This window comes from Bos mutus, chromosome 16 (genome assembly GCF_027580195.1).
Source record: "Bos mutus isolate GX-2022 chromosome 16, NWIPB_WYAK_1.1, whole genome shotgun sequence".
Classification (NCBI taxonomy): domain Eukaryota; kingdom Metazoa; phylum Chordata; class Mammalia; order Artiodactyla; family Bovidae; genus Bos; species Bos mutus.
The window spans coordinates 13,125,912-13,151,334 of record NC_091632.1 but is presented as its reverse complement, the minus strand read 5'-3'; the positions used below and the strand labels follow the sequence as shown (position 1 = coordinate 13,151,334).

The following is a 25,423-nucleotide window of genomic DNA, read 5'->3' as shown; positions in this document are numbered from 1 at the left end:
AGACATCACAGCAAATGCGCTCATGTGAACTTTACCTTCTCTGATACCCCTATTACCCACTCATTGACCCCAATGGGCAAAGGCAACTCCACTATATACATTCACAGTGGTCAGGTGATGAAACAGAACAATGTGAAAAATCTAAAAAGAATTCAGTTCAGTCGCTCAGTCGTGTCTGACTCTTTGCGACCCCATGAATCACAGCACACCAGGCCTCCCTGTCCATCACCAACTCCCAGAGTTCGCTCAGACTCACGTCCATCGAGTCAGTGATGCCATCCAGCCAAAACCTATATAGGGCTTCCCTGGTGGCTCAGTGGTAAAGAATCTGTCTGCCACTGCAGGGGACACAGGTTCGATCCCTGGTCCGGGCAGCCCGCCTGCCTAGAGTCTGTGTTCTAGGCAGATGCCACTGTAATGAGAAGCCCACACACTGCAAGTGCAAAGTAGCCCCGCCCTCTGCAACTAGAGAAAGCCCACACACAGCAACAGCCATAAGTAATAAATAAAAAAATAAAATATTTTTTTACAAATGTATATAAATTGTGTGTGCTCACTCAGATAGGTCCAACTCTTTGCAACCCCATGTACTGTGGCCCGCCAGTCTCTTTTGTCCATGGGATTCTCTACGCAAGAATTCTGGAGATACTGGGTTGCCATTCCCTTCTCCAGGGGATCTTCCAGACCCAGGAACTGAACCCACACCTCCTGTGCCTCCCACATTAGCAGGCAGATTCTTTAGCACTGTGCCACTTGAGAAGCCCTTACATAAATTAGAACTTCGTGGAAATATTGATTTTTCACGCTGTAAAGTGAATGCAACTGGAATCTACACAACTGCAATGAGAATTCCAAAACACCACTAAAATGCTGATACAGCATGACTAGACTTCCATGGCTTGCTCTCTGTCACCAGTGCAGGACAGTCCCCACCATCAATGCAGTCTCAAAGTGGGGGTCCCCAACCGGCCAGTACCGGTCCGTGACCTGATAGAAACTGGGCCACAGATAGATAGGATTTCCATGAATGCACTGATATCTGGGCCACAGATAGATAGGAATTCCATGAATGCACTGACTTGAAAAGCTCACCTCACACAGCAGGAGGTGAGCGGCAGGCGATCCTACCGTCACCCCCAGATGGGACCATCGAGCTGCAGGAAAACAAGTTCAGGGCTCCCACTGACTCTGTGTTAACAGCCAGTAGCATAATTATTGCATTATATATCACAATGCAATAATAACAGTAGAAGTAAAGTGCACAGTAAAGTAATAATGCACTTGAATCATCCCGAAACCATCCCCCCTCCTCCCACCCCCATCTGTGGAAAAACTGTCTTCCATGAATCCGGTCCCTGGTGCTGAAAAGGTTGGGGACTGCTGCCTTAAGGCACACCTCCTGCAGCCCTATCCCCCACCCCCAGCAACACACACACACACGTGCAAGAAGCAGGGCAGAGAGGGCAAGAAATGGACACAAACCCTTGCCCAGCAGTGAGGCAGCAGCATGGTGGGTCCGCTGCTCTGAGGAGGAGGAGGGCTTCTTCCAAGGGTTTCGAAGACCCTGTACATACTCAAAGGCCTAAAGACAGCCCTGCCCTACCTATTTCTACTCCAAAAGTTCTTACGTATTTATCAAACCTGTGTCCACCTCATAAGTGAAAATGCTTAAATATTAGATTTTGAGCCTCTGACATCAAATATACTAGGAAACTTCTAACTCTTTAAAACTAAAGAAGAAAGTCTGCTATGTTTTATTCCAAAACAATACTTCTGATTCATCTCCTTCTAGAAGGACTTTAAAGACATTTTTCCCAGGTTCCCAGGGCAATCTGGGCAGGTACACACAGGTTTGGTCACGCATGTACTTTATGTCAAGCTCAAGGTTTTAAAGTCTGCCTAGAGAATTCCCTGGCAATCCAGAGGTTAGGAACCCACACTTTCCCTGACAAGAGCCCTGGTTCAATCCCTGGTCAGGAAACTAAGATCCCATGAGTCGTGCAGCGCAGCCAAAACAATTAACTAATTAATTAAAAATCTGCCTAAAAGTCAAAACAAACCAATCCATTTAAGAGGTTCAAATGACAATTATGATTGAGAACTTAAAATGAGGCACAAAGAATCATGCTGATCAAGTAACATGTACAAATAAAACACAATCTTAATTTAATGCCAATAAAGGTCCATCTAATCAAAGCTATGGTTTTTCCAGTAGTCATATATGGATGTGAGAGTTGGACAATAAAGAAAGCTGTTGCTGCTGCTGCTGCTAAGTCGCTTCAGTCGCGTCTGACTCTGTGCGACCGCATAGACGGCAGCCCATCAGGCTTCCCCGTCCCTGGGATTCTCCAGGCAAGAACACTGGTATGGGTTGCCATTTCCTTCTCCAATGCATGAAAGTGAAAAGTGAAAGTGAAGTCACTCAGTCGTGTCTGACTCTTAGCGACCCCATGGACTGCAGCCTACCAGGCTCCTCCATCCATGGGATTTTCCAGGCAAGAGTACTGGAGTGGGGTGCCATTGCCTTCTCCAAAAGAAAGCTGAGTGCCCAAGAATTGATGCTTTTGAACTGTGGTATTAAAGAAGACTCTTGAGAGTCCCTTGGACTCCAAGGAGATCAAATTAGTCAATCCTAAAGGAAATCAACCTTGAATATTCATTGGGAGGATAGATGCTGAAGCTGAAACTCCAATACTTTGGCCACCCCATGTGAAGAACTGACTCACTGGAAAAGACCCTGATGCTGGGAAAGATTGAAGGCAGGAGGAGAAGTGGACGACAGAGGATGAGATGGTTGGATGGCACCACTGACTCAATGGAGATGAGTTTGAGTAAGCTCCAGGAGTTGGTGATGGACAGGGAGGCCTGGCGTGCTGCAGTCCATGGGGTTGCAAAAGGTCGACTGAGCGACTGAATTGCATTGAACTGAAATGTGACGTTCCTAACTAAGAGATTAAATTCTAATCAAATATTACTTTTACATGATGCTTTTCTTTAACTGAGATTTTTACTGAGATAGGTGCAGATTCACCTGCAGTTAAAAGAAATAATACAGAGAGATCCCATGGATACTTTACCCAATCTCCCCCTATGGTAACACTTTGCAAAACCAAAGTATATCACAACCAGGACGTTGACATTGCTATAAGCCACAAGCATTCTGGTTTTCCCAGTTTCACTTTCATTCGAGTGTGTATGTTTAATTCCATACAGTTTCATCACAAATAGATTCACCATCCACCATAGGAAAGACACCAAACCATGCCATCCCCTCAAGCATCTCTTGCACTGCCCCCTTATAACCACACCCACATTGTTCCTGCTCCCTTTCCCCGACATCCCCAACCCTTGGAAGCCACTAATATCGTCTCCATTTCTAAAATATTGTCATTTCAAGTCACAGTATGTAACCTTTGGGACTAGCTTTTTCCATTCAGCATAATTCCCTGAAATCCACCCAAGTTGCAGTGAGTATCAAAGGCTTGCCCCTTTTATTGCTGTGCAGTTTCCATGGGGTGTATGAACCATAGTTTCTTTAACCATTCACCTGTGGTAGGACATCTGGGCTGTGTTCCCGTTTGGGGCTATTGTGAATAAAACTGAAATGAACATACATGTGCAGGGTTTGGTGTAAAACCAAGTGTTCATGCCTCCAGGATAAATGCCCAAGAGTGAGCTTGCTGGGCTGCATGGTCATTACAAGTTTAGTCCTATAAGAAACTGTCCAACAATTTCCAAGAGTGGCCATCTTACAGACCTACCAGCAACATAGAGCTGAAATAGCTCAGTTGGGAGAACATTAGACTGAAAATCTAAAGGTCCCTGGTTCAATCCTGGGTTTCCCTTGGACTGCAAGGAGATCAAACCAGTCAGTCCTAAGGAAAATCAATCCTGAATATTCATTGGAAGGACTGATGCTGAAGCCGAACCTCCAATACTTTGGCCACTTGATGAGAAGAGCCGACTCACTGGAAAAGACCCTGATGCTGGGAAAGATGGAAAGCCAGAGGAGAAGGGGACGACAGAGGACAAGATGGTTGGATGGCATCACTGACTCAATCAATATGAATTTGAGCAAGCTCAGGGAGTTGGTGATGAACAGGGGAGTCTGGCGTGCTGTAGTCCATGGGGTTGCAAAGAGTCGGACACGCGAATGACCAACTGAACAAAAACCAGCAACATGCTTGCGATCCAGTTTATGCCATTTCCTCACCAGCATTTGGTGGTGTTACTGTTTTATGTCTGAATCATTCTGGTAGTGGCTTTAACTTGCATTTACCATGCTCTTTTAAAGGGGATCAAAGTGTGAGTGACCTGAAACTTGCATCAATAAGATGGGTTGAGTGAACTTTGCTGGAGCATAGGATGCCAGCCCACCAGAACTATCCTGACCCCTCTAACGCTCTTTATTCCAGGTTCTTCAGTTCCTGGTAAAAGACAAAAGGAAGGCAGAAAGAGAAGAAACTTTTTTGAAGTCTAACAAACGATAAGAAGGAAACTGCACTCTATTTTTGTGGCAGTTTGGATAAAGCAAGACTAACCACTATGGCACATTCTGATGGAACTGGGCCAGACTGAAATCGGGGAGCAAACCCGCCCTCTGCTCCTACCGCTCCTTGTGTTAACACCGAACCACTTCTTAAAATGGGGCACAAGTGATTCTCTCTGCATAGGTTCCCTTAACAAAGTAATTTCCTGTCTTGTTCATCATACAATAGTATTAGCCTAGAATCTAACAGGGTACCTAGTTGACAGCAAGTGTTTCAGAAATGCTAGACAAATGAATGGTTAGAATAGCTGGATAGGTGGGTAGATGGATGGATGGGTAGATGGAAAGATGGACATGCTTCTGCAAGTACTGGGAATTAACCTGGCAGTTATGACTGAGAACAAGAAATAAGCACCAAACTGCGGGGCTTTTTAGTCACTAATGTGAAAACTGGCTGATTGCCAAAGTGTCTGCTTGTATCACTTAACCCCTTATGAACCAAGACCACTTTGCTGTTGCAAATAAGGTACAAAGGGGTTGTTCCACATCTCGCTGCCTACTTCCAGTTTTCACTTACCAAGGTCTCTTACAAATCATGTGTTGGGGGAAGCCTCAAATAGCGCTCAGCTGAGAGAGCACAGGCACCCACCTATGAATGCAGACTCGTTGATAGAACCTGAGTCCTCGCACGCCAGGGAAGGCTTCAGAGAGACAGACAAATTCAACTGGCACATTTCAAAGGCCGAAATCAGCACCTGAGAAAAGACCACGGGCTTGTGGCCTTTGCTTTGCAAATCTAGTCTCCAAATCTTCCTCGTGGGGAGCCAGGACTCAGCCACAGAAAGAGCTGGGCTGGCCGTGCCCCCCTCATGCCATCTCTCCTTCCTGCCTGCTTTAGCTTGCTCTCAGCTGGGGGCACTCAGGCAGGGTGTGCCTGAGTGGTTTCCCTCATTAGCTCACCTCCACGGGGAGGAACGAAACCGGAAAGCCGTGGTGAAGACTCCTGTTGGCAACTGGACCAGACTTTGCTGTGCACTAATTCTCTTTGTACATCTGCCCAGAAACCACTCAGCGGGCATTGTTTGAGAAATAAATAACAGAAGTCACTCAACAATGCTTATGCACAGCATAATTTATTACACACTACATAATCAACTGCAGATGCTACCAATATATATATGTCAATATATGAGATATATCCTCATATGAATATGTGTGTGTGTGTGTGTGTGTGTGTGTACACCCACACAAACAGGAAAAAAACCCAAAGCCATCCCAGAGTCCAGATAACTGCATTCTAGCCTGCTTTTCCTGAGGGCAAAGGCCAGTGGGCCCAAACCAAGTCAATCTCACCCCTCCTAAGAGAGGCCCTGATGGAGGAGGAGCAGTCTGGCTCCAAGAAACCCATTAGTGTGTGAGATTCCTATTAGGTGTGTGGTTTTGACAATATGCTGGAAAGGAGCACCACAGCTTTCCAGAGGTGAGCTTCCTCATCTAGGCCAACGCCACAGGACCACGCTCTTCAGGCCTGAAGCTGATGAGCTCAGCTGGTCGGGGCCCAGCGCTAACAACGTGGGTTCTGCCGGTCAGAGGTCGAGTGAGAAGGCACCCTGTGGTCAGCCAGGTCACCCAGCCTTCTCCAAAAGCTCATGCAGGGGTATTTTTGGCTCTGAGAGCAGAGAACACTATGCCTCAGGTGGTGAGGGTGTTCAAGAAAGGAGACCACTGTCTGGCCCACCCTACACATGCTCCAAGCATAACAAACCCACGGCCAAAGCTCAGAGCCGTTTCTCAGCCTCCCCTCCCAGCGCTGTCCCTGAGCCAGTCTTGCCAAAACCCAACGAGAGAGCCCGACCCAGAGAAAAGGCGTTTAACCTTGGCCGGGGAGCTCAGTGGAAAGTTTTTATTACTTGTCATGGCAAAAAAAAAAAAAAGAAGAAGAAAAAGAAAATCATGCTTTTGAAAATAACCTCTTCTTTGAGGCCAGCAAAAAGAGAGATGGGACGAGACAGCAGACGGAGCCCAGAAGCATCTTTTAGGGTCGGAACCACGAGTAGTGGTAATGCCTGTCTCTATAGCATCATCCACAGTTCATGATGCCCCTGAGAAGAGGAGACAAAAGATAAGTGCAGCCCAAATCTTCCACCCTGAATAAGTACCAAAAACAGCCACGCAAATTAAGGCCATCTGGGACGCTCAGTCCAGGTGGTGGGGCCAGAGCTGAGGTTCATATTACATAAGGACCAAGCGGACACGGACAAAGAGAGCAGTGTGCTCCAGCCTCACAGAACCCTGCCCACCAGCTGTCACACAAATCAAACCTGTGGTCACAGAGGGATGGGACAGACACATACACACACACAGATGACTCAGTGCGAACTCTGCCTCATTCCAAGAAAACTGCAAACAAAACCGCCTACTGAGTTTGCCTAAGATGTGCGCTGCAGATAAAAGGACAAGCCCACCTGTCCTCCCAGGCCTGTAAGGAGATGCAGGAGGCTGAAATAAGCAGATGGCTCCACCCTCTTCAAGCCACCACCTGACATCCCCAGGTAGATGTGGCCCACTCCTCCCAGGAGGCATCTCCGGTGTCACTTCTCCGCTCCTGGTCTGTGTCCCCCTGTCCTTTTTCCCACAAGCCAGCACAAGCCTGAAACAGGGTCAGAGAAAGCCACGCGGGAGAGGAACACAGGTACGGCTGAAGAGACAGCCTCTGCCCTCTGGGGTTTCAGAATCTTAGACAGATGCCTCCTTTCTAAACACCGCGGAGGGAACTGCTCCCAGGAGCCCACGCAGACTGCAGTCACGGCACACAGCGAACGCCAGCAGGCCCCCGCGGCAGCCACCTCTTCACTGCCTGTCGTCATATGCTAGCACAACCTTGAGACCTATTAGACCCTCACCACTACCCCAGGAAGCAAGCGGTACCATCCCAGATGCACAAAATGAGGTGAAAGACTCCGAGATATTAACTAACTGGCTTTTAAGATTGCATTGCTTGAAAGTGACAAAGCTGGGTTTCAGCCAGGAGCTCTGAGCCATCCTGAATAGGGCCTCCTAACAGTAAGAGCCACAAGCAAATTAACCAGAGGAACATCTATATCCTAAACTAGGTAGTTTTCTGATGGTGGTGAGTACAAAACAGGAGCTGAAAATGGAGCGAATTTGGAGAGGAGGAGGCCGATCCGGCCACAAATAGGCGGTTCATCTGCATCTCACGCTGTCTGAACTGAAAAAAAGTGAAAGTATTAATTCTCAGTCGTCTCCAACTCTGCGACCGTCAGGCTCCTCTGTCCATGGAAATTTCCAGGCAAGAATACTGGAGTGGGTAGCCATTCCCTTCTCCAGGGGATCATTTCAACTCAGGGATAGAACCCAGGTCTCCTGCACTGCAGGCAGAGTCTTTACCGTCTGAGCCATGTGAACCAGTCAAATGGCTGTTTACCATTTAAACCATTCACGTCCAGTTGTTCTAACTGTTGCTTCTTGACCCGCACACAGGTTTCTCAAGAGACAGGTAAGGTGGTCTGGTAATCTCATCTCTTGAAGAACTTTCCACAGTTTGCTGTTATCCACACAGTCAAAGGATTAAGCATAGTTAATGAAGCAGAAGTAGATGTTTTCCTGGAATTCCCTTGCTTTCTCTATGATCCTTCAGCTGTTGGCAATTTGATCTCTGATTCCTCTACCTTTTCTAAATATAGCTTGTATATCTGGAAATTCTCACTTTACGTACTGTTGAAGCCTAGCTTGAAGGATTTTGGGCATTACCTTGCTAGTGTGTGAAATGACTGCAATTGTTCTATAGTTTAAACATTCTTTGGCATTGTCCTTCTTTCGGATTGGAATGAAAACTGACCTTTTCCAGTCCTGTGGCCACTGCTGAGTTTTCCAAATTTGCTGGCATAATGAATGTAGCACTTCAACAGTATCATCTTTTAGGATTTGAAATAGCTCAGCTGGAATTCCATCACCTCCACTAGTTTTGTTCATAGTGATGCTTCCTAAGACCCACCTGACCTCACATTCCAGGATGTCTGTCTCTAGGTGAGTGACCACACCACTGTGGTTATCCAGGTTATTAAAACCTTTTTTGCATAGGTCTTCTGTGTATTCCTGCCACTTCTTCTTAATCTCTTCTGCTTGTATTAGGTTTTTACCGTTTCTGTCCTTTATCGTGGCCATTTTTGCATGAAATGTTCCCTTCCTATCTCCAATTTCTTTGAAGAGATCACTAGTCTTTCCCATTCTATTGTTTTCCTCTATTTCTTTGCACTGTTAACTGAAGAAGCCCTTCTTCTCTCTCCTTGCTATTCTCTGAAAATCTGCATTCAGTAGAATGTCTCTCCCTTTCTCCCTTGCCTTTTGCTTTTCTTAGTTCCTCAGCTATTTGTAAAGCCTCCTCAGACAACCATTTAGGCTTCTTGCATTTCTTTTTCTTGGAGATGGTTTTAGTCACCCTCTGTTGTCCAATGTTATGAACCTCAGTCCATAGTTCTTCAGGCACCTGTCTACCACATCTAATCCTTTGAATCTAATCATCACCTCCACTGTACAATCATAAGGGCTTTGATTTAGGTCATACCTGAATGGCCTAGTGGTTTTCCCTAATTTCTTCAATTTAAGCCTGAATTTGGCAATACGGAGGTCATGATCTAAGCCACAGTCAGCTCCAGGTCTTGTTTTTGCTGACTGTATAGAGCTTTTCCATCTTCAGCTGCAAAGAACATAATCAATCTGATTTCAGTTTTGACCATCTGGTGATGTCCATGTGTAGAGTCATATCTTGGGTTGTTGGAAATGGGTGTTTGCTATGACCAGCCTGTTCTCTTTGACAAAACTCTGTTAACCTTTGCCCTGCTTCATTTTGTACTCCAAGGCTAAACTCCTGGTATCTCTTGAGTTTCCACTTCTGCATTCCAATCCCCTGTGGTAAAAAGAACACCTTTCTTGGTGTTAGTTCTAGAAGGTGTTGTCTTCATAGAACCGGTCAACCTCAGCTTGTTTGGCATCAGTGGTTAGGGCACAGACTTGGATTACTGTGACACTGAATGATTCGTCTTTGTTGCTACAACTAGCATTATTTCATTCTTTTTATGGCTGAGTACTATTCTATTGTTGGAGAAGGAAGTGGCAACCCACTCCAGTATTCTTGCCTGGAGAATTCAATGGACAGAGGAGCCATGGGAGTGCAAAGTGTTGAACACGATTGAGCGACTAACATGATATTCCATTTCCACATCTATATCCATTCATCTGTCAATGGACATTAAGATTTCTTCCATGTCTTGGTTATTGTGAATAGAGAGAAGCCCACCATTTTTTTAAAAGGAAAAAAAAATATTATTATTTCGTTAACCTTACTTTATAGAAAATGATGAATTACGATTTAGTGGTGAAATGCCTCTCCATGGTCAGAAAGCTAACGAGTGAGCAAGTCCAGGAACTAATCCATCATCCAGGACTCTTCCACTCCACAACAGCTGGCCCTTTCCGACAGCAGCCGTAATGATAACAGCTTCGTTTCACAGATCCTCCCCAAGATAGTTCATCTTCCCCCAACAGGGAAAGAAAATACAGATACTGAGCTATTCATTTTACTGATGGGAAAGCTGAGACCTAGGGGTAGTAAGTCACCCACGTATGGGCAGAGAAGCTTTGTGTTAGAAATAAAAATGTTAGATTTCTAGAAAGGTTGTTGTCGTAACAAAACACCAAAACAACTTGTGGAAGAAAAGAAACCCATTAATGAAGGTTGAGGTAGGTATATTCATTATTAGTTTAGGAATGCAAAATCATGTATTCTTTATTATTAGGTTTGCTTGGAAGCTTCTTTAAAGTTAGATGAAGGTGGTAAAAAGTAACAAACTTTCAATGATTGGAAAAGTAAGTTCTAGTGTACACCGTGTCAACTGTGGCTACTGCAATAAGGTATACTTGAAAGCCACTGAGCAAGGAGATCCTAAAAGTTCTCATCACAGGAAAAAACACTCTTTCTTCTCTTTTTTTTGTACCTATATGATGGGTGTTAACTAAGCTTATCGTGGTAATCTTTTCACAACATATGTAAGTCATTATGCAGTATCTATCCAACAGTAACAATTTATCACATCTTTATCTTTTATTTTTATGTTTTGATTTTATTTTTTTATCTGGTAATTCCTCTATTGACCAGTAACAAACCTTTCTCACCTTTTCCAGGCTTCAAAGGCCAATATCCATGCCCCATGACTTCCTAGCTCAGGGTTCCTTCTTGACAAAAAGCAAAGAAGAAAGAAGCTGAAATGGAAATGATGCACATGACCGTACCTTCCTCGAAATCAGGTTGGCGACTTGAGACACGCTCATGTGGCCAAGGAACAACCACACCAGCCGCTCCTTCCCCCACTCCATCCAGAAGCTCCACTCAAAGTCGGTTGGGTCCTAAACAGGCCAAAACAGTAGTTTATCAGAGAGGTCTTAGGACATATTTGAAGCAGAACACAAACTCCAATTAATAAAACAACTGCAAGAAAAGGACAACGTGAGTTCAAACACCATAAAACGGCATTGACACAACATTTCCAGTCTCTACCCCATCACACACACACACACACACACACACACACACACACACCTACTTGTACGCTTCCCTCCAGCTTGGCTAGTCTCAAAGGCCTTTGTTAAAGCTGATCCCCACCCCTACCCCAGGACCCTCTGTGGGACAGAAACTATTACTAACCCTATGTTATAAAAGATGTAACAGAGACTTAAAGAATTCCCTTTATTTCCTCAGTGTCATGCGGATAGGACAAATAATTAATGAGGTTATCTCAGTTTGGTCACTTAGCTGCTTTTACCAACAAGAGAAATGCACACTGGATACTAATAAAATTGTATAAGATCAGTCATGTTAAATCTTGCTGTCATTTACAGGCTGGAGGATAATTTGATAAAGAAATTAACCCATCCCCTACAAGCTTATATGAGGAAAGAATGAAAGATACACTCCCTTCCCCTCAGGAAGCTCTGTGTCCACCAGCATCCCATGTCTGTACCCATTTCTAGGCTCTGTCTTCCCAGCTCCTGGGCAGGGGCAGCTGAAAACCTCTGGTGAGAGTGGACTCGTGGATACCTGGGGACTCACAACCAAGAGCCTTGGCCTCAGGAGCCCCAGGGAGATCATGACGGCCAAGCTGAGCGTGGAGGGAGAAAACACTGTGCTGGCCACTCTCAAATGAGCAGTGCTGGCTTGGCCCACGAGCAGGAATGAGGACTGGAGGCCCTCCGAAATTTCTAGCCAGTTGGATCAGTGGGGAAGGAATCCTCCACTGATTATTGATCCACTGATACTAAACACCTCCCTAGATGTGGAACTTTAGGTCAATTCTTTTTTTTTTTTTTTTGGTCAAGCCACAGGGTGTGTGGCATCTTAGTTCCCTGACCAGGGATAGAACCAGTGCCCCCTGCAGTAGAAGTACAGTCTTAACTGAAGGAGGAAACAGAACAGGCTCCATCTTGAAAGCAGGACTCCATCTTGGGCTGGACTGTGGACTTTGAGCTATGCCCAATATCTATGGAAATGACACACCAACTGGAAAACCAGATCCCCTGGGTGGAAGAGCCCCAGGGCTCATACCTAGACTCTCCGTCACCTAAAAGAATATCCTAATTATCTATGTAACTGAATAGAATCATAAATTCTATTATGCTTATTGGGGTATGACCACAGGCCTATTGATAATCATCCACTGTTACCTATCTAGGCTTAAGGTATACGAATCACAGGTTAACTTTGATTGTATCTTTCTTTTCCTTTGTTCAGACTAGCTTCAGGGAATTGGGGGAGGTGGGTTTGAGCACATACACTTAGGGTACATAAGGTTTTCACAAAAACTGTTCGGGGTCCTTGGCTAAGAGGAGACTCTGCCTTGGGCCCGCCGGTATAATAAATTGCACTCCACCATCTACATTGTCCTTCTGAGTCAGTTTGTTTCCCGGAATGCATGGCTACAACATAACCACTGAACAACCAAGGAAGTCCCTGAACCAATTTTTTAATTGGATTTAAAGGAAAACAGGATTTTTATTTGTTTTCTTTCCTGCACGTGAGGACTGAGGGGCAATTTCATACAAGTTACATACATTACAAAACTCTCTTTTTCAGAAGGTAAAGCACAGATTAAAGTGATCTTGATTCATATCAGACTATGGATGCAGAGGTAGCAGATACACAGTCAAGCTGCCGACTCAGCTTGGGTTTGGATCCCACATCCACCCACACACTGGCTGTGATGACCTTGAGCAAGACACTTCACCTGTCTGCCTGTATATATGCTATCAGGAGTGACAGTCTAGGGACCCGTGAGGTTTAAGTGAAAGTACATGCATATCGATAATTTAAAACAATACCTAGCACTCTGTGGTCACTAAAAATGTTGTTACTTGCTGCTAACTGGGGGTCCCACGTGCTTTCCATCGCACGTGAACCCCCTAACATCGAATCGTGCTTTTACATTCTGCCTCTCGTTTTAAAAAAAAAAAGGTTTTTTTTATTTTCCAAATAAAGACAACGGTACTGTGCTTCTGAAACAACATGTGTTCCCCACACCCAAGATCCTGATCCACACACAACCTGCTCATACAGCCCTGAGAGAGTAACAGGCAGGAAGGCCAGGGGTCTCCAAACGGAGGAATAGGCTGCCAGTGTCAGACTTTTTTTTAATCTCTCTCTTAAGCCGCAGGAGGAAGCAAACTACAAGTGTTAGATTTTTTCCTTTTCTTTATACAAATTTAAAAAGAGGTTTCTTTTAAAATTCTGGGTTGCCTGGTTCCACCTGAACTGAACTTTTCTCAAACCCTGAGCTAACCAATGTATTTTCCTTATGGAAATGTTTGTCTTGAGCTATGTTAATGTTACCCTAATCTCTGTCTTCAAGTGGTTCTGCCTAAGACTCAGAACCTACTTGACAAACCAGTATGGTTTACTCATGCAAATGTTCTCTTCAGCTATGTTAATGAGACTGTACTTGCTTGGAAATCTGCCTTTCTTCAAGATTCATGTCAATCATTTTATGGCCTGGGACAACTCACCTTGTGCCAGTGTTATCTCAAAATGCATGTTGTGGGTGAGGGGTCTGGTGCAAGTCTCTGAGTTTTGAGACATTTCCTTTCTCTAATTAACAGACTGCTAGTAGCTATATAACATCTGGCTAAAGACTAGCAGGGGGGCACTCTTTCTGCCCCCTTCTGATGTCTATATCACAAGCTTTCTCTATCTCTCTTATATTTTAATAAAACTTTATTACACAAAAGCTCTGAGCTATCAAGCCTCGTCACTGGCCCCAGAGTGAATTCTTCTCCTCTGGAGGCCGAGAATCCCAGCGTCTTTCACAGCTCAGCAACAACCTTTCAGCCCGTATCCCATGAAAATCATAAATTCAGTCCAGTTCCTTCCATTTAAAGACTGGCTGCATCAGAGCCTGGGAGATCCACACTGCCCACCCAGGCAGCACAGAGCAAAGAACTCAAAGCATTAGCCCGGCTTCATCCCTGGTCCACAGCTCAGTGCCTCATCTCAAAAATGTCAAATCAGTGGAGAGTCAATCAACTGAATAAAGGCACAAAGGTCATGTGATGAGGCCATGCTAGCAACATGCCCCTTTGTAACAGGGATGCAGGAAAAAAGACACTAAAAAACCAACATTCAAATCCAAAACAGAGGGGGCACATATATACATATAGCTGAATCACTGTGCTCGACAGTAGAAACTAAACATTGTAAAGCAACTCTATCCCAATAAAAATTAATTTTAAAAACATTAAAAATATTTTTTAGAAAGGAAACAAACAAACAAAAAAAACTCTTTATGCTTTATCCTAAGGCCCAGGACTACTGAAAACATTGAGCTGGTAAAATCCCATCAATAAAATGACACAGTCTTTCATCATTAGTTATTTCAGAAAATGGCCATTTAAAGGAAATAAAAATGGTCCTCTTAACATCTATTTAAAATATATTTACCTAAAGGAAATAACGAGACAGAAAAGCCAAGTTAATGAACAGAACAAGATGGCCAATAAGTAGCAGTTAATGATTCAGGTAAGAAGAATCTGACTCACTTGATTCTATTAGGTAGTTAGAATAGGGAAAAGGAGTCCAGAATGGCAGTGGCTAAACGATAAGGAAGAGAAAAGGTCCGAGGACCAGAATGAGGACCTCAGATAAAACAAACTACACTCCTGGCTGGCCCAGTTTACACAGGACAGGCCCAGGGAGAGAAAAACAAATAAAAAGAGGAGCCAAAGCTCGCTCTCTCTCCCACGTGCTGGGGGGCTCTTCTCTTCACGTCTTTGGATCGATGTGCCCTCATGCCTTGAAGATGGATTTTCCTGCTATCTTCGAAATAAAATAGAGCTATAACACTGAGCTGTAACACTGATTTGTCTAAGAGCTATATAACACGGTCTGTCCGAGACCCGAGAGCTGTGAAACACCGAGGGGGCTTTAATGTCCGTCACTCCGAGTCTTTGTTGTGACGAGACAAAAACAGAGAAACATACACTCGCCTGACAATTCCATAAGCAAAGTCTTACAGACCCTGAGCTCAATCACTAATTTAAGGTAAATCTTAAAAGTGTCAAGTCAGGAACAATTTTTTCATACTCTGTTCCTTCCCCATTTCCTATCTCGATCGCACAGTTCTTAGTCAATTAGAAACCTCTTCTTAGGACTTCCCTGGTGGTCCAGTGGTTAAGACCCCATGCTTCCAAAGCAGGGGGGCACAGGTTCAAACCCTGGTCAGGGAACTAAGATCCCACATGCTGTGTGGCCAAAATAATAAAATAAAAACTAAAAATAAGAAGAAGAAACCTCTTCCTCAGGTCTGTAAGGGAGTTAGATATAAACCAGGGATAAATTCTATCCAGACAGAACTATTAAGGCTCCTCCATGGAGAAAGGGGAGCCTGAACTCTAAGATTCACGTCCAATCTTCAACATTAGTCCTTCCCAAACCTCAGTGGCTATACAAACCACCTACAGGTGTTGCTAAAATGTGGATTATGGTCCAGGAAGTCCGGGATGGGGCCTGGGATTCTGTGGTACAAGCTCTCAGGTGACGCCATGCTGCTGGCCCGGGGACCACATTTCCAATAGCAGAGATCGACATCATCAAAGATTCTCTACGTTGTTTATAAGCCCAGAGAATCCTTAACAGCTCACCCCACCCCACGCCATTCCCAGGCAAGGACATGCTAGAGTTGACCACCTAATATTCACAAACAGAGCAAGCACCATCCTGCTCACCATGGAAAGCACCTAGATTCAAGCATTTAATCCACCAAGTGAGTTCAGCACGGTTATTCATTCTGAGGCTTTCATCTGCAACAAGGCAAGAACAGAGAAATCTAAGCACAAAGATGTGATGATTCTGCATCTCTTCAATAGTGACTATAACCTCCTGGTGAAACACTGTCTCTCCTACACTCAACAAGGAAAAGGATCTGAGCCTCTCCTCCTACAGAGAGCAGAGTTCCACAGTAGGTGGTGTGGGGAAATATGAATTCCTCAACACTAACTCTCCACACTCTGAAAACCACTGCAAAGCAAGACAGGGACCAGTGGTGTCATCCATCTACATATCCTAGAGACACAACTGAGACCTCCTGCTCATGCAAATCCCTAATTAACATTCTGGGTATCGCTTATGGTAGCTTCTTGTTGCTTTTTTAATCCATGTTACAGATGAGTCAACTGGTGGTCAGAGCAGGCAAATTATTTGCCCACAACGAGAGAGGGCAGGGCTGGGTTTCAAACCCAGTCCTTTCCCACGATGCGTCTCTACTTGTCTTAAGCCCTCCACCTGGATTCCTCTGCCTCACCCAGACACACACACACACACACACCCCCCGCCATCTGACCAAACTCTTCCCAACACCAGGGTCAGTCACCTCCTTAATGCCCCATAACCACAGACACACCAGCTCAGGTGTGAAGCTTCCTCTGCCCTTCCTGGTGGACCTCGCTGCATCCCCTTCTCTGTCATCTCAATCCCAGCACGTTTTACTACAGCACATTTATTCTAGCCCTCTTTATTCTAGCTATTTCATGTATTTTCTGTCTAGAGGGGAAGAAAAACGGTAAGCTCCTGAGAGCAAGAACCTTGACTTAAGCACAAATTTGTACCATGAATGCCCGACACTCAATGAGCCTTCACAACGGTGGGGGTGTGAAATCACGTGACCTCTGTTCTCCCCCTCTGTAGACTTGAATGAGTCACGTTTAAACTACCTGGCCCTGAGCTTTCCTGTGTGTAAAATGAAGGGCAGAACACACAGACGCCTCAGATGGCTTTCAGAGAGTGGAAAAAGCAGCTATTTTCCAGGCTAAAGGAAAGAAATGCTAAGAGAACAGCTCGTGATGCACCTACACACAGCATCCTGACTGAGTGCCCGTCTTCGGGAGTGGGGAGGTGATTTCCCCTCACATGCCCACGGGGCCAATCCAGGCCCCCAACTTCCACATCCACACTGCCAGCCTGCCCTGCTCCAGAAAGTTCCCACTCGTCCAGCCTCTTCTGCAGATTGGGAAGAAACTACTACAGCATACAGACTGACTGTGCTGTGGGCAGAATCATACTGCAGAATCATACTGCATAACATAAGAAAAGGAAAACTATCCTCAGAGAGCTTAAATATCACGTCCAAGTTCCCAGCTAATTTATGACAGAGCCCGACTTTAAAGACCCAGGTCCTCAGGCTGCAAACCCTGTGTTTCATGTGATCAAATAAATATAACGTAAAGTTTACCATCTTAACCGTTTTTAAGTGTACAGTTTAATGGCCTGAAGAACATTTGCATTACTATACAACCATCACCACCATCCATCACCAGAACTCCTTTTGTCTTGAAAACTGGAACTCTGTGCCCATTAAATAGTAACTCCCCATTCCTCCTGACCCCGGCTCCTGACCACACCATCCTACTTTCTGCCTCTATGAATGTGACTACCCTAGGCACCTCGTATAAGTAGAATCATACTGTATTGGACCTTTTGTGTCTGGCTTGTTCCACATGCATAATGTCCTCAAGGTTCGTCCACATTGTAGCTTACTGCAGAATTCCCCTCCCTTCCAAGGCTGAGTAATTCTCCACCATCGCGTGGGCACACTGCATCTTGTTTATCCATTCACCTGTCGATGGACAGTTGGGTTGCTTCCACCTCTTGGCTGTTACGGATAATGAATGTGGGTGTACTAAATGTTTACTCTTTGATGTTTTGAATTTTCAGTGATTCCCTAATGTTGCCAACTGACATGTGTACTTGTATCTGGCAGTTCAAGTCGCTTTCAAAATCATCTGGTACTTCAAGCACAACAAGTTAAAAGAGAAAAATACCTGGCAAATGAAGATCTTATACTGCCAACTCACCACTGAGCAAAGTTTTCCTTATTCTAGCCATAAATTCTCATCAGCCCTGAAGCTCACCAGATGACAGGACTCACTCCTGGCCTCTTAGCTGAAGTCCTGCACTATTATCACAGGGGAATGGCCAAAACTCTCTTTCTGTGCTCTTTCTTGCATTCCTCAGACCATGCTGAATTAACACTGGCTGAACATAACACAATCCCATGGCTAATAAGGCCAGGCCACTGGACTGAAATGTTTAAGCACCCAGTGCCAAGGAAAGCCCCAAGGCGCCTACCAAGACACCCCAAGAGAAGCGGAGAAAATCATCCCAGAGATAAATGCAGTTACTCCAAGTCCACCAGTGGCTTTTTAGCCCAGACTCTCCCAGGACTTTGCCTGCTTTTCAATAAATCACTGCTCTTGGCAGTAGCTGAAACTTTAACTCAAATATTAGAAGCTTATTTGCCAGGATTTAATCAAACTGAAACTCCATAACTTAGGGGTTCTGAAAACACTTGAGTTGGGCAGTTTGTTGTTATTGTTGTTTTAAGGTAAAATTCACATAACAGGATGAACCAGATTAAACTCAACCCAGTGGCATTTACACTCCCAACGTCATGCAACAACCACCCCTATCTAGTTCCAGAACATTTTCCTCACCCCAAAAGGAAGCTCTGTGCCCATTAATCAGTTACTCCCATCCCCCTTCTTCTGCAGGCTCTGATAATCACAAATATGCCTTCTGCCCCTGTGAACTTGGCTACACTAGGAATTTCATATAAATGGAGTTCTATAGTGTGTGACTTGGCTTCTTTTACCTGGCACAGTGTTGCTAAGGTTGATCCACATTGTGACTCGTGTGAGTACACCATCCCTTTCTATGGCTGAATCACATCTCATTGTAGGGATATGCCACACTCTGTTTACTCATTCATTAACAGATGCTTCAGCTGTTTCCCGCTTTTGTCCACTGCGAATAATGCTGTGAACATGTGTGTACAAGTGTTGGTTTAAATACCCATTTTCAATTCTTCTGGGTATATACCTAGGAGTAGAACTGTTGGGGCATCTCATGATTCTATGTTTAATGTCTCCATGTTTTCCACAGCATCTACACCAAGTTTGAGAAGGCCAAAAACAAAAGGCTTCATAAACTGACCCTCTGCCCCCAGGGAGTTACTAGCATCACAGAGAACTTGGGTGTTTCAGCAAGGCCTTTTCCTGCCTTGAGTCTGCCTGCCTCCTAAGACAGACCCTTTAGAGATCTGCTGCTTGTAACGTGCCAATTTCATCCTGGGGGCAAACATCAGAAACGGCTAGAAATAAGGGGGTGAGAATCAGCCTTGGAAAATATCTTATGATACAAAGTGCTCTGGAAAGTTAATCCTGTCTGCAGGACTCTGCATCTGAATCTTTTTTTTTAATTCAGTAATTCTTTCAGTTTGTCTGAACTCAAGGCCAACATGGCCATTTACTTAATGAGGACATCAGGCCTGACTGGCGATTGACTACCATCCAAAAATGCGATCAAGAACTGAGAGGACTTGGCAGAGATCTCCCAGGTACAGCCAGTCTTGGCTCAGTGCCTACAGGAGGAGGCTTCAGGACCCTAGAATTGCAAGATTCAATTCCTCGGGGTTAGGGAAACACTGGCAGCCTAGCTAAAATGTGCAACTACTTCCGCTGACTCAACAGAGTTACATCTGACGTTGATTTCTCCACTCTTTGGGGTCTTGAAGGGAGCATGGGTGGAGATTAATCTAGCAATTATTCGAAGAGTTTTCTTTATCTTCCAAAGGATGATTTGCTATTTCTAAAATAATCTGAACTGAATCATTTTACTGCCCACAGTTCCCAGAGACAACACTCTTTCCCCAACCAACATCTCCTGAAAGATAAAATGTTTCCACTAACAAAACTTTTTTCCCTCCTATAAATAACAAATCTCTGCTTAAATGTCTTTACCATCCGCCCAGGAGATGCAGATGCTCATAAGGGTGAGGACAATAGGACCAATACAAACTGTACTGTTTACCAGGTACCATCCAGTCTCTTAACTGGCCCTCAGGATCTAAGCCTGGGACATGGGGCCAGGGTGTAATGGGGGAGGGAGGTCTTCCACACAAGGTCTTCCACACTTCATTCATCAAGGGGTCCTAATTAATGTGGATGTATTATTTGGATCTCTTCAACCTAGGTGCCAACCCAAACTCTGGCTACTCCTCCATTTCCCTACTTTCTAGAAGTTGCTCCAGATTATTCAAGACACATGAACATATGTGATGAAACATCTACAGATTCTCTCTCCCCACTTTATCTATCTAGTCCATATTTCTCCCTTTCTTCCTAAAGCTAACAAAGAACCAATTTCTTTTAAAGAAATATTAAATTCTAGTATGAAATCATCAAAAACACAAAATCTATATTATATTCCCCATGTCTCTCAAACTGGAAAAACACCATATTTTCTATAAGGCATGTGGAGAAATAGTTGTAAATAAGTAATAAAGCTGATAAATAAGTTAGGGATCAAGACCAAAAAAAAAAGCAATAGAATAGAATCACTAGACAGCAAATTATATAAGCTCACAAGATTTCCCAGCTACAAACTATGCTAATAAATCGTGCATCTCATTAGTGTCACTTCTCCAGAATAACAAAAAGACAAAGTCACAGTAACATGGAGAAAAAAATGGTCCCAGCCCTTAAGTGGCACAGCGGTAAAGAATCGCCTGCCAGTGCAGGAGACACAGGTCCGATCCCTGAGGTGGAAGATCCCAGGAGGAGGACATGACAATCCACTCCAGTATTCTTTTGCCTGGAGAATCCCATGGGCAGAGGAGCCTGGTGGGCTACAGTCCATGGAGTCGTAAAGAGTTGGGCACAACTGAGCACGCATGCACGCAGCCCTTTGGGAGCCATGCCCCCTAAAACGCCCCCCACACTCAAAGAATTTGCTTTCTTTTTAGAGAGTCTTCATACAGTCAAGAAAGCTCATTAATATGTAACGTCTCTGTGGTGGGCAAATACCAACAAACTGGAACTCCAGATGGAATCCCAAAATGTTGAAGGGCCCTGGGGCAGATCAATGAAGAAAGATAAGAATAATAAAAGAGAGAAAAAGGAAAAACTGACATCATTGCCATCATCTGTCCAGCGGGAAGGATGGGAGCTTCTCATAATCTCACTTACCATTTCTCTCTTTGAATTTTACATACTGCATAAAAGACCAGGAAAATGAGTAGGTGGGAGGAGTCTCCCATGTATCTTTTCACTCTGTCCCCTTTTCCACTAGGTGGCTGCCCCAAGAGTCAGACACAACTGAGCGAGTGAACCAAACTGAACTACAAATATTAATCAAAAGACAGCAGTAGTGACTACATTAATATCAGATGAAGTAGATTTCAGTGAAAGAAAACCACCAGAGTCAAAAAGGATCATTAAGTAAGACAAAAGAATCAATCCATCAAGAAGACATAACAACCCTGAACATGTATGCACCAAATAACACAGCTATGAAATATATGAGGCAAAAGCTGATAGAACAGATAGAAACAGAGAAATCCACAACTATAGTTGGAGATTTTAACATTTCTCTCACAGCAACTGATAAAACTACCAAACAGATCATTAAGATTAACCATTAATCATACCACATTAATCATTAAGGATACAAAGACACTTGCCACTACCAACCAACTGGATCTAATCAACATTTATAGAATATGCCATTCAACAACATCAGAATACACATTCTATTCAAGCTCCCATGGAACATTCAACCACAACAGATGATATTCTGGGCCAAAAAACAAAGGCCAACAAATTTAAAAGAATTTCAACATACAGAGTGTACTCTCTGACACCAGTGGAATCAAACTAGAAATCCATATCAAAAAGATAACAGGAAAATCTCCAAATGCTTTTCTAAACAACACAAGTCAGAGAGGAAGTCTTGAGGGAAATAAAAAATAATTAGAACTGAATAAAACTAAAAAGACTTTATCAAAATATTAGCTAAAGTACTGCTTAGAAAATACAAAACACTAAACAGTTATATTAGAGTAAAAATATCAAAACTCTAAGAAACTAGAAAATAAGGAACAAAACAAACACAGAGCAAGCAAGAAGAAGGAAATAAAGAGCAGAAATCAATGAAATCCAAAACAGAAAAACCTCATGAAACAAAAAGCTGGTTCTCTGTAAAAGTCAGTTAAGTTCACAAACTTCTAAAAAAAACAGAAAAATAAAAAAGATGACCCAAATTACCAAAATCAGGAATAAAAAGGATACCACTACAAACTCCACAGATCTTATGAGGATAAGGCATACTAAGAAAACCTCTATATACATAAATTTGACCACCTAGAATAAATGGCCTAATTCCTCAAAAAGCACAAACTAACAAAACTCACCCAATAAGAGCACATTATTTTAACCAAATAAACGGAATTCATAGTTTTAAAATCCACAAAAAGAAAACTCCAGTCCAATGTGGTTTCACTGAAGAAATCTACCTGACATCTAAAGATGCTCTCTTTTAAAAGGGGAAATACTCCCCAACTCCTTTTATGAGCATAACAATAAACACATGAAATCTCAAAGTAAAAATACAAGATCATATATAATCAGTCAAATTCAGACACTGAACACATGAACACAGACAAGAAAATTGTCAGGAATTGCCTGGTGGCCCAGTGGCTAAGACTCCAAGCTCCCAATGCAGGGGCCTGGTTTGATCCCTGGTCAGGGAACTATGCTGTAAATAAGAGCTTGCATGCTACCAGCAAAGGTGCTGCACACCTCAATTAAAAACCCCGCATGCCACAACAAAAATCAAAGATCTTTATATATGTAGTCCAGCCACATATACTAAAAAACTATGCACCAGTACCAATGAAAGTCACTCACTCATGTCTGTCTCTCTGCGACCCCATGGACTGTGAATAGCCTTTCCCTTCTCCAGGGGATTTTCCCAACCCAGGGACTGAACTCAGGTCTCCCACATTGCAGGCGGATTCTTTAGCAGTCGAGCCACAAGGGAAGCCCAAGAATACTGGAGTAGGTAGCCTATCCCTTCTCCAGAGGATCTTCCCGACCCAGGAATCAAACTGGGGTTTCCTGCATTGCAGGCAGATTCTTTATCAACTGAGCTATTAGGAAAGCCCACAGCAAGACCAAGTGGAGTTTTAATCCCAGGGATACAAAGCTGGTTCAATATTCAAAAATCAATCAAAGTAATCTAACATATAAACATATTCTTAATTAAAGAAGAAAAATCACATGACCATATCAATTGATGCAGAAAAAACACTGGACAAAATTCAACACTAATTCATAAAAATTCTCAGAAAACTAGGAATAAAGGGAAACTTCCTCAGCCAGATAGATGAACATCTACCAAAAAACCTTTAGACACATCATACTTAATGGGGAAAGACTGAATGATTAAGACTGGGGAAAAAACAAAGCCATACACTCTCATAACTCGTATTTCAACATTGTCCAGGAAGTCCTAGCCAGCACAATAAGAAAATAAGAGTTACATAGATCGAAAAGGAAGACGTGAAAATATCCTGATTTGTAGATGTCATGATTGTTTATTTAGAAAAACTCAACAAGTCTGCCAAAAAGAAATAAAAAATACTAATAATTAGGACTAAATGAGTCCAGAAAAGTTAAGGACCAGTTACCATCTTACAGAATATAAAGTTATGATCTTATAGAATATAAGATCAACATGTTAATAACATCTTATGAAAAAACCAAAACGAACTTTTTGGCCAACTCAATAAAAGCCAATTGTACATCTATATACTAGCAAAGAACATGTGGAAATTGAAATTTAAAATGTAAACCATTTATAAAAACTAAAAAATAGAAATACTTGGGTATAAATCTAACCCCCCAAAAATGCATAGAATTTAGATGCTAAAAACTACAAAATACTAATGAAGTAAATCTAAAAAAGATGTAAATAAATCTACAAATATACTGTGTCCACGGATTGGAAAATTCAATATAAGGAAGACATCAGTTTTCCAAATATATCTATAAGTTTAACAGAATTCTATCAAAATCCAAGCAAGATGTTTTGTAGATACAGAAAAGCTTATTCTTCTATTTCATATTTGGAAAGACAAAAAGGAACAAAATGAGCTAAAAAAATCTTTGAGAAAAAAGCATAAAGTTAAATTATATTATTTAAGACTTACCAGTAATTAAGGAAATGTGCTGTTAGTATAAAGACAGATACACAGATCAATGGAACAGAAATGAGAACCCAGAAATATAGCCATACAAATTTGGCCAATTGATTTATGACACAGGTACAAAAGAACTCAATAGAGGAATTTGTCTTTTCAATAAAAGGTACAGTAGCAACTGGACAGAAATCTCTACCTAAATTAATATAATAATTAATCCAAGAGGGATCACAGATTTCAAGGATTTAAAGATTGAGATTTAAAGGTAAAATGCAAAACTAGGCAACTTTTGAGAAAAAAAGAGAAAATCTTTGGGTCATACAACTAGGCCAAGAACACTTAGACATGCCACCAGAAGCATAGTCTGCAAGAGAAAAAAAAAGATAAATTGGACATCTGTGAAAGACCTACTAAGAGAATAAAAAAATCAAAGTAATGACTGAGAAATTATATTTGCAAGCCATTCATCTGACAAAGGACTAGTATTTAGACTACATAGAGAACTCTGAACTGAACAGTAAAAATAAAGCAAACAAATCCAAGTTAAAATTGGCAAAAGATATGCATAGAATTTCACCAAAGAGGATATAGAGATGACAAATAAGCACATGAAAATATGTTCAGCCTCTTTTAACCATTAGGGAAATGCAAATTAAAACCATGACGACATATCACCTCATACCTATCAGGATAACTGAAATTTAAATTGTTAATAATGCCAGGTACTGGCAAATATGCAGAGAAACTAAGTATCTCATACATTTTTTTGGTGGGAATATAACATGGCAGAGCCATTTGGAAAAAAGTTTGTACAGTTTTCTTATAAAATCAAACATAAACTTATCATACAATCCAGCTATCAAATACCTGGGTATTTATCCCTGAGAAAATACAACTTAAGTCCACAGAAAGACCTGTACACAAATATTCACATCAAGTTTATAATAGTCAAAAGCTGGAAACAAACAAAATATGCTGCAAGGATCAAATGGTTAAACAAACTGCAGTCCACCCCTTTTCTGCAAAGAAAAGCAACAAACTCTTGACACACAAGAAGTATGAATCTCAAGGACATTAAACAGGGGGGCGGGGGGCAGGAAGAGAGCCAGTCGCAAAAGGTGACATACCGTATGATTCTCTTTATAGAACATTCTCAAAAGACAAAATCATGGGATGGAAAACAAAACAGTGGCTTCCATGGGTTAAGGCTAGGGAGAACAGGATGGGTATGACTAGAAAGAGGCAACAAGGGAGTTCTTCCTGGTTCTATATTTTAACTGTGCTTGTGGTTAGCGAAAGAAAAAGAAGCACATTCGAAGTCACAATACACAATTTAGAA

At 42.8% G+C, this 25,423-nt stretch overlaps 1 protein-coding gene and 1 non-coding gene across 6 annotated transcripts in view; one reads left to right on the top strand and one right to left on the bottom strand.

The window, feature by feature from the left end:
- Window positions 1–25,423, bottom strand: part of HHAT (hedgehog acyltransferase) — a 365,640-nt gene that overhangs the window by 294,505 nt on the left and 45,712 nt on the right. For all 5 annotated transcript variants that reach the window (XR_011467202.1, XM_070384727.1, XM_070384728.1 and 2 more), the window contains exon 4: window positions 10,799–10,912. Coding sequence is in view for 4 of the 5 variants with exons in the window: in XM_070384727.1 (XP_070240828.1) it covers window positions 10,799–10,912 (114 nt within the window). In the remaining variant the exon portion in view is untranslated. The remainder of the gene's footprint in view (window positions 1–10,798; window positions 10,913–25,423) is intronic.
- On the top strand, window positions 15,204–15,277 carry TRNAW-CCA (transfer RNA tryptophan (anticodon CCA)). The gene has a single exon. It is a non-coding gene; the product is annotated as a tRNA-Trp (tRNA).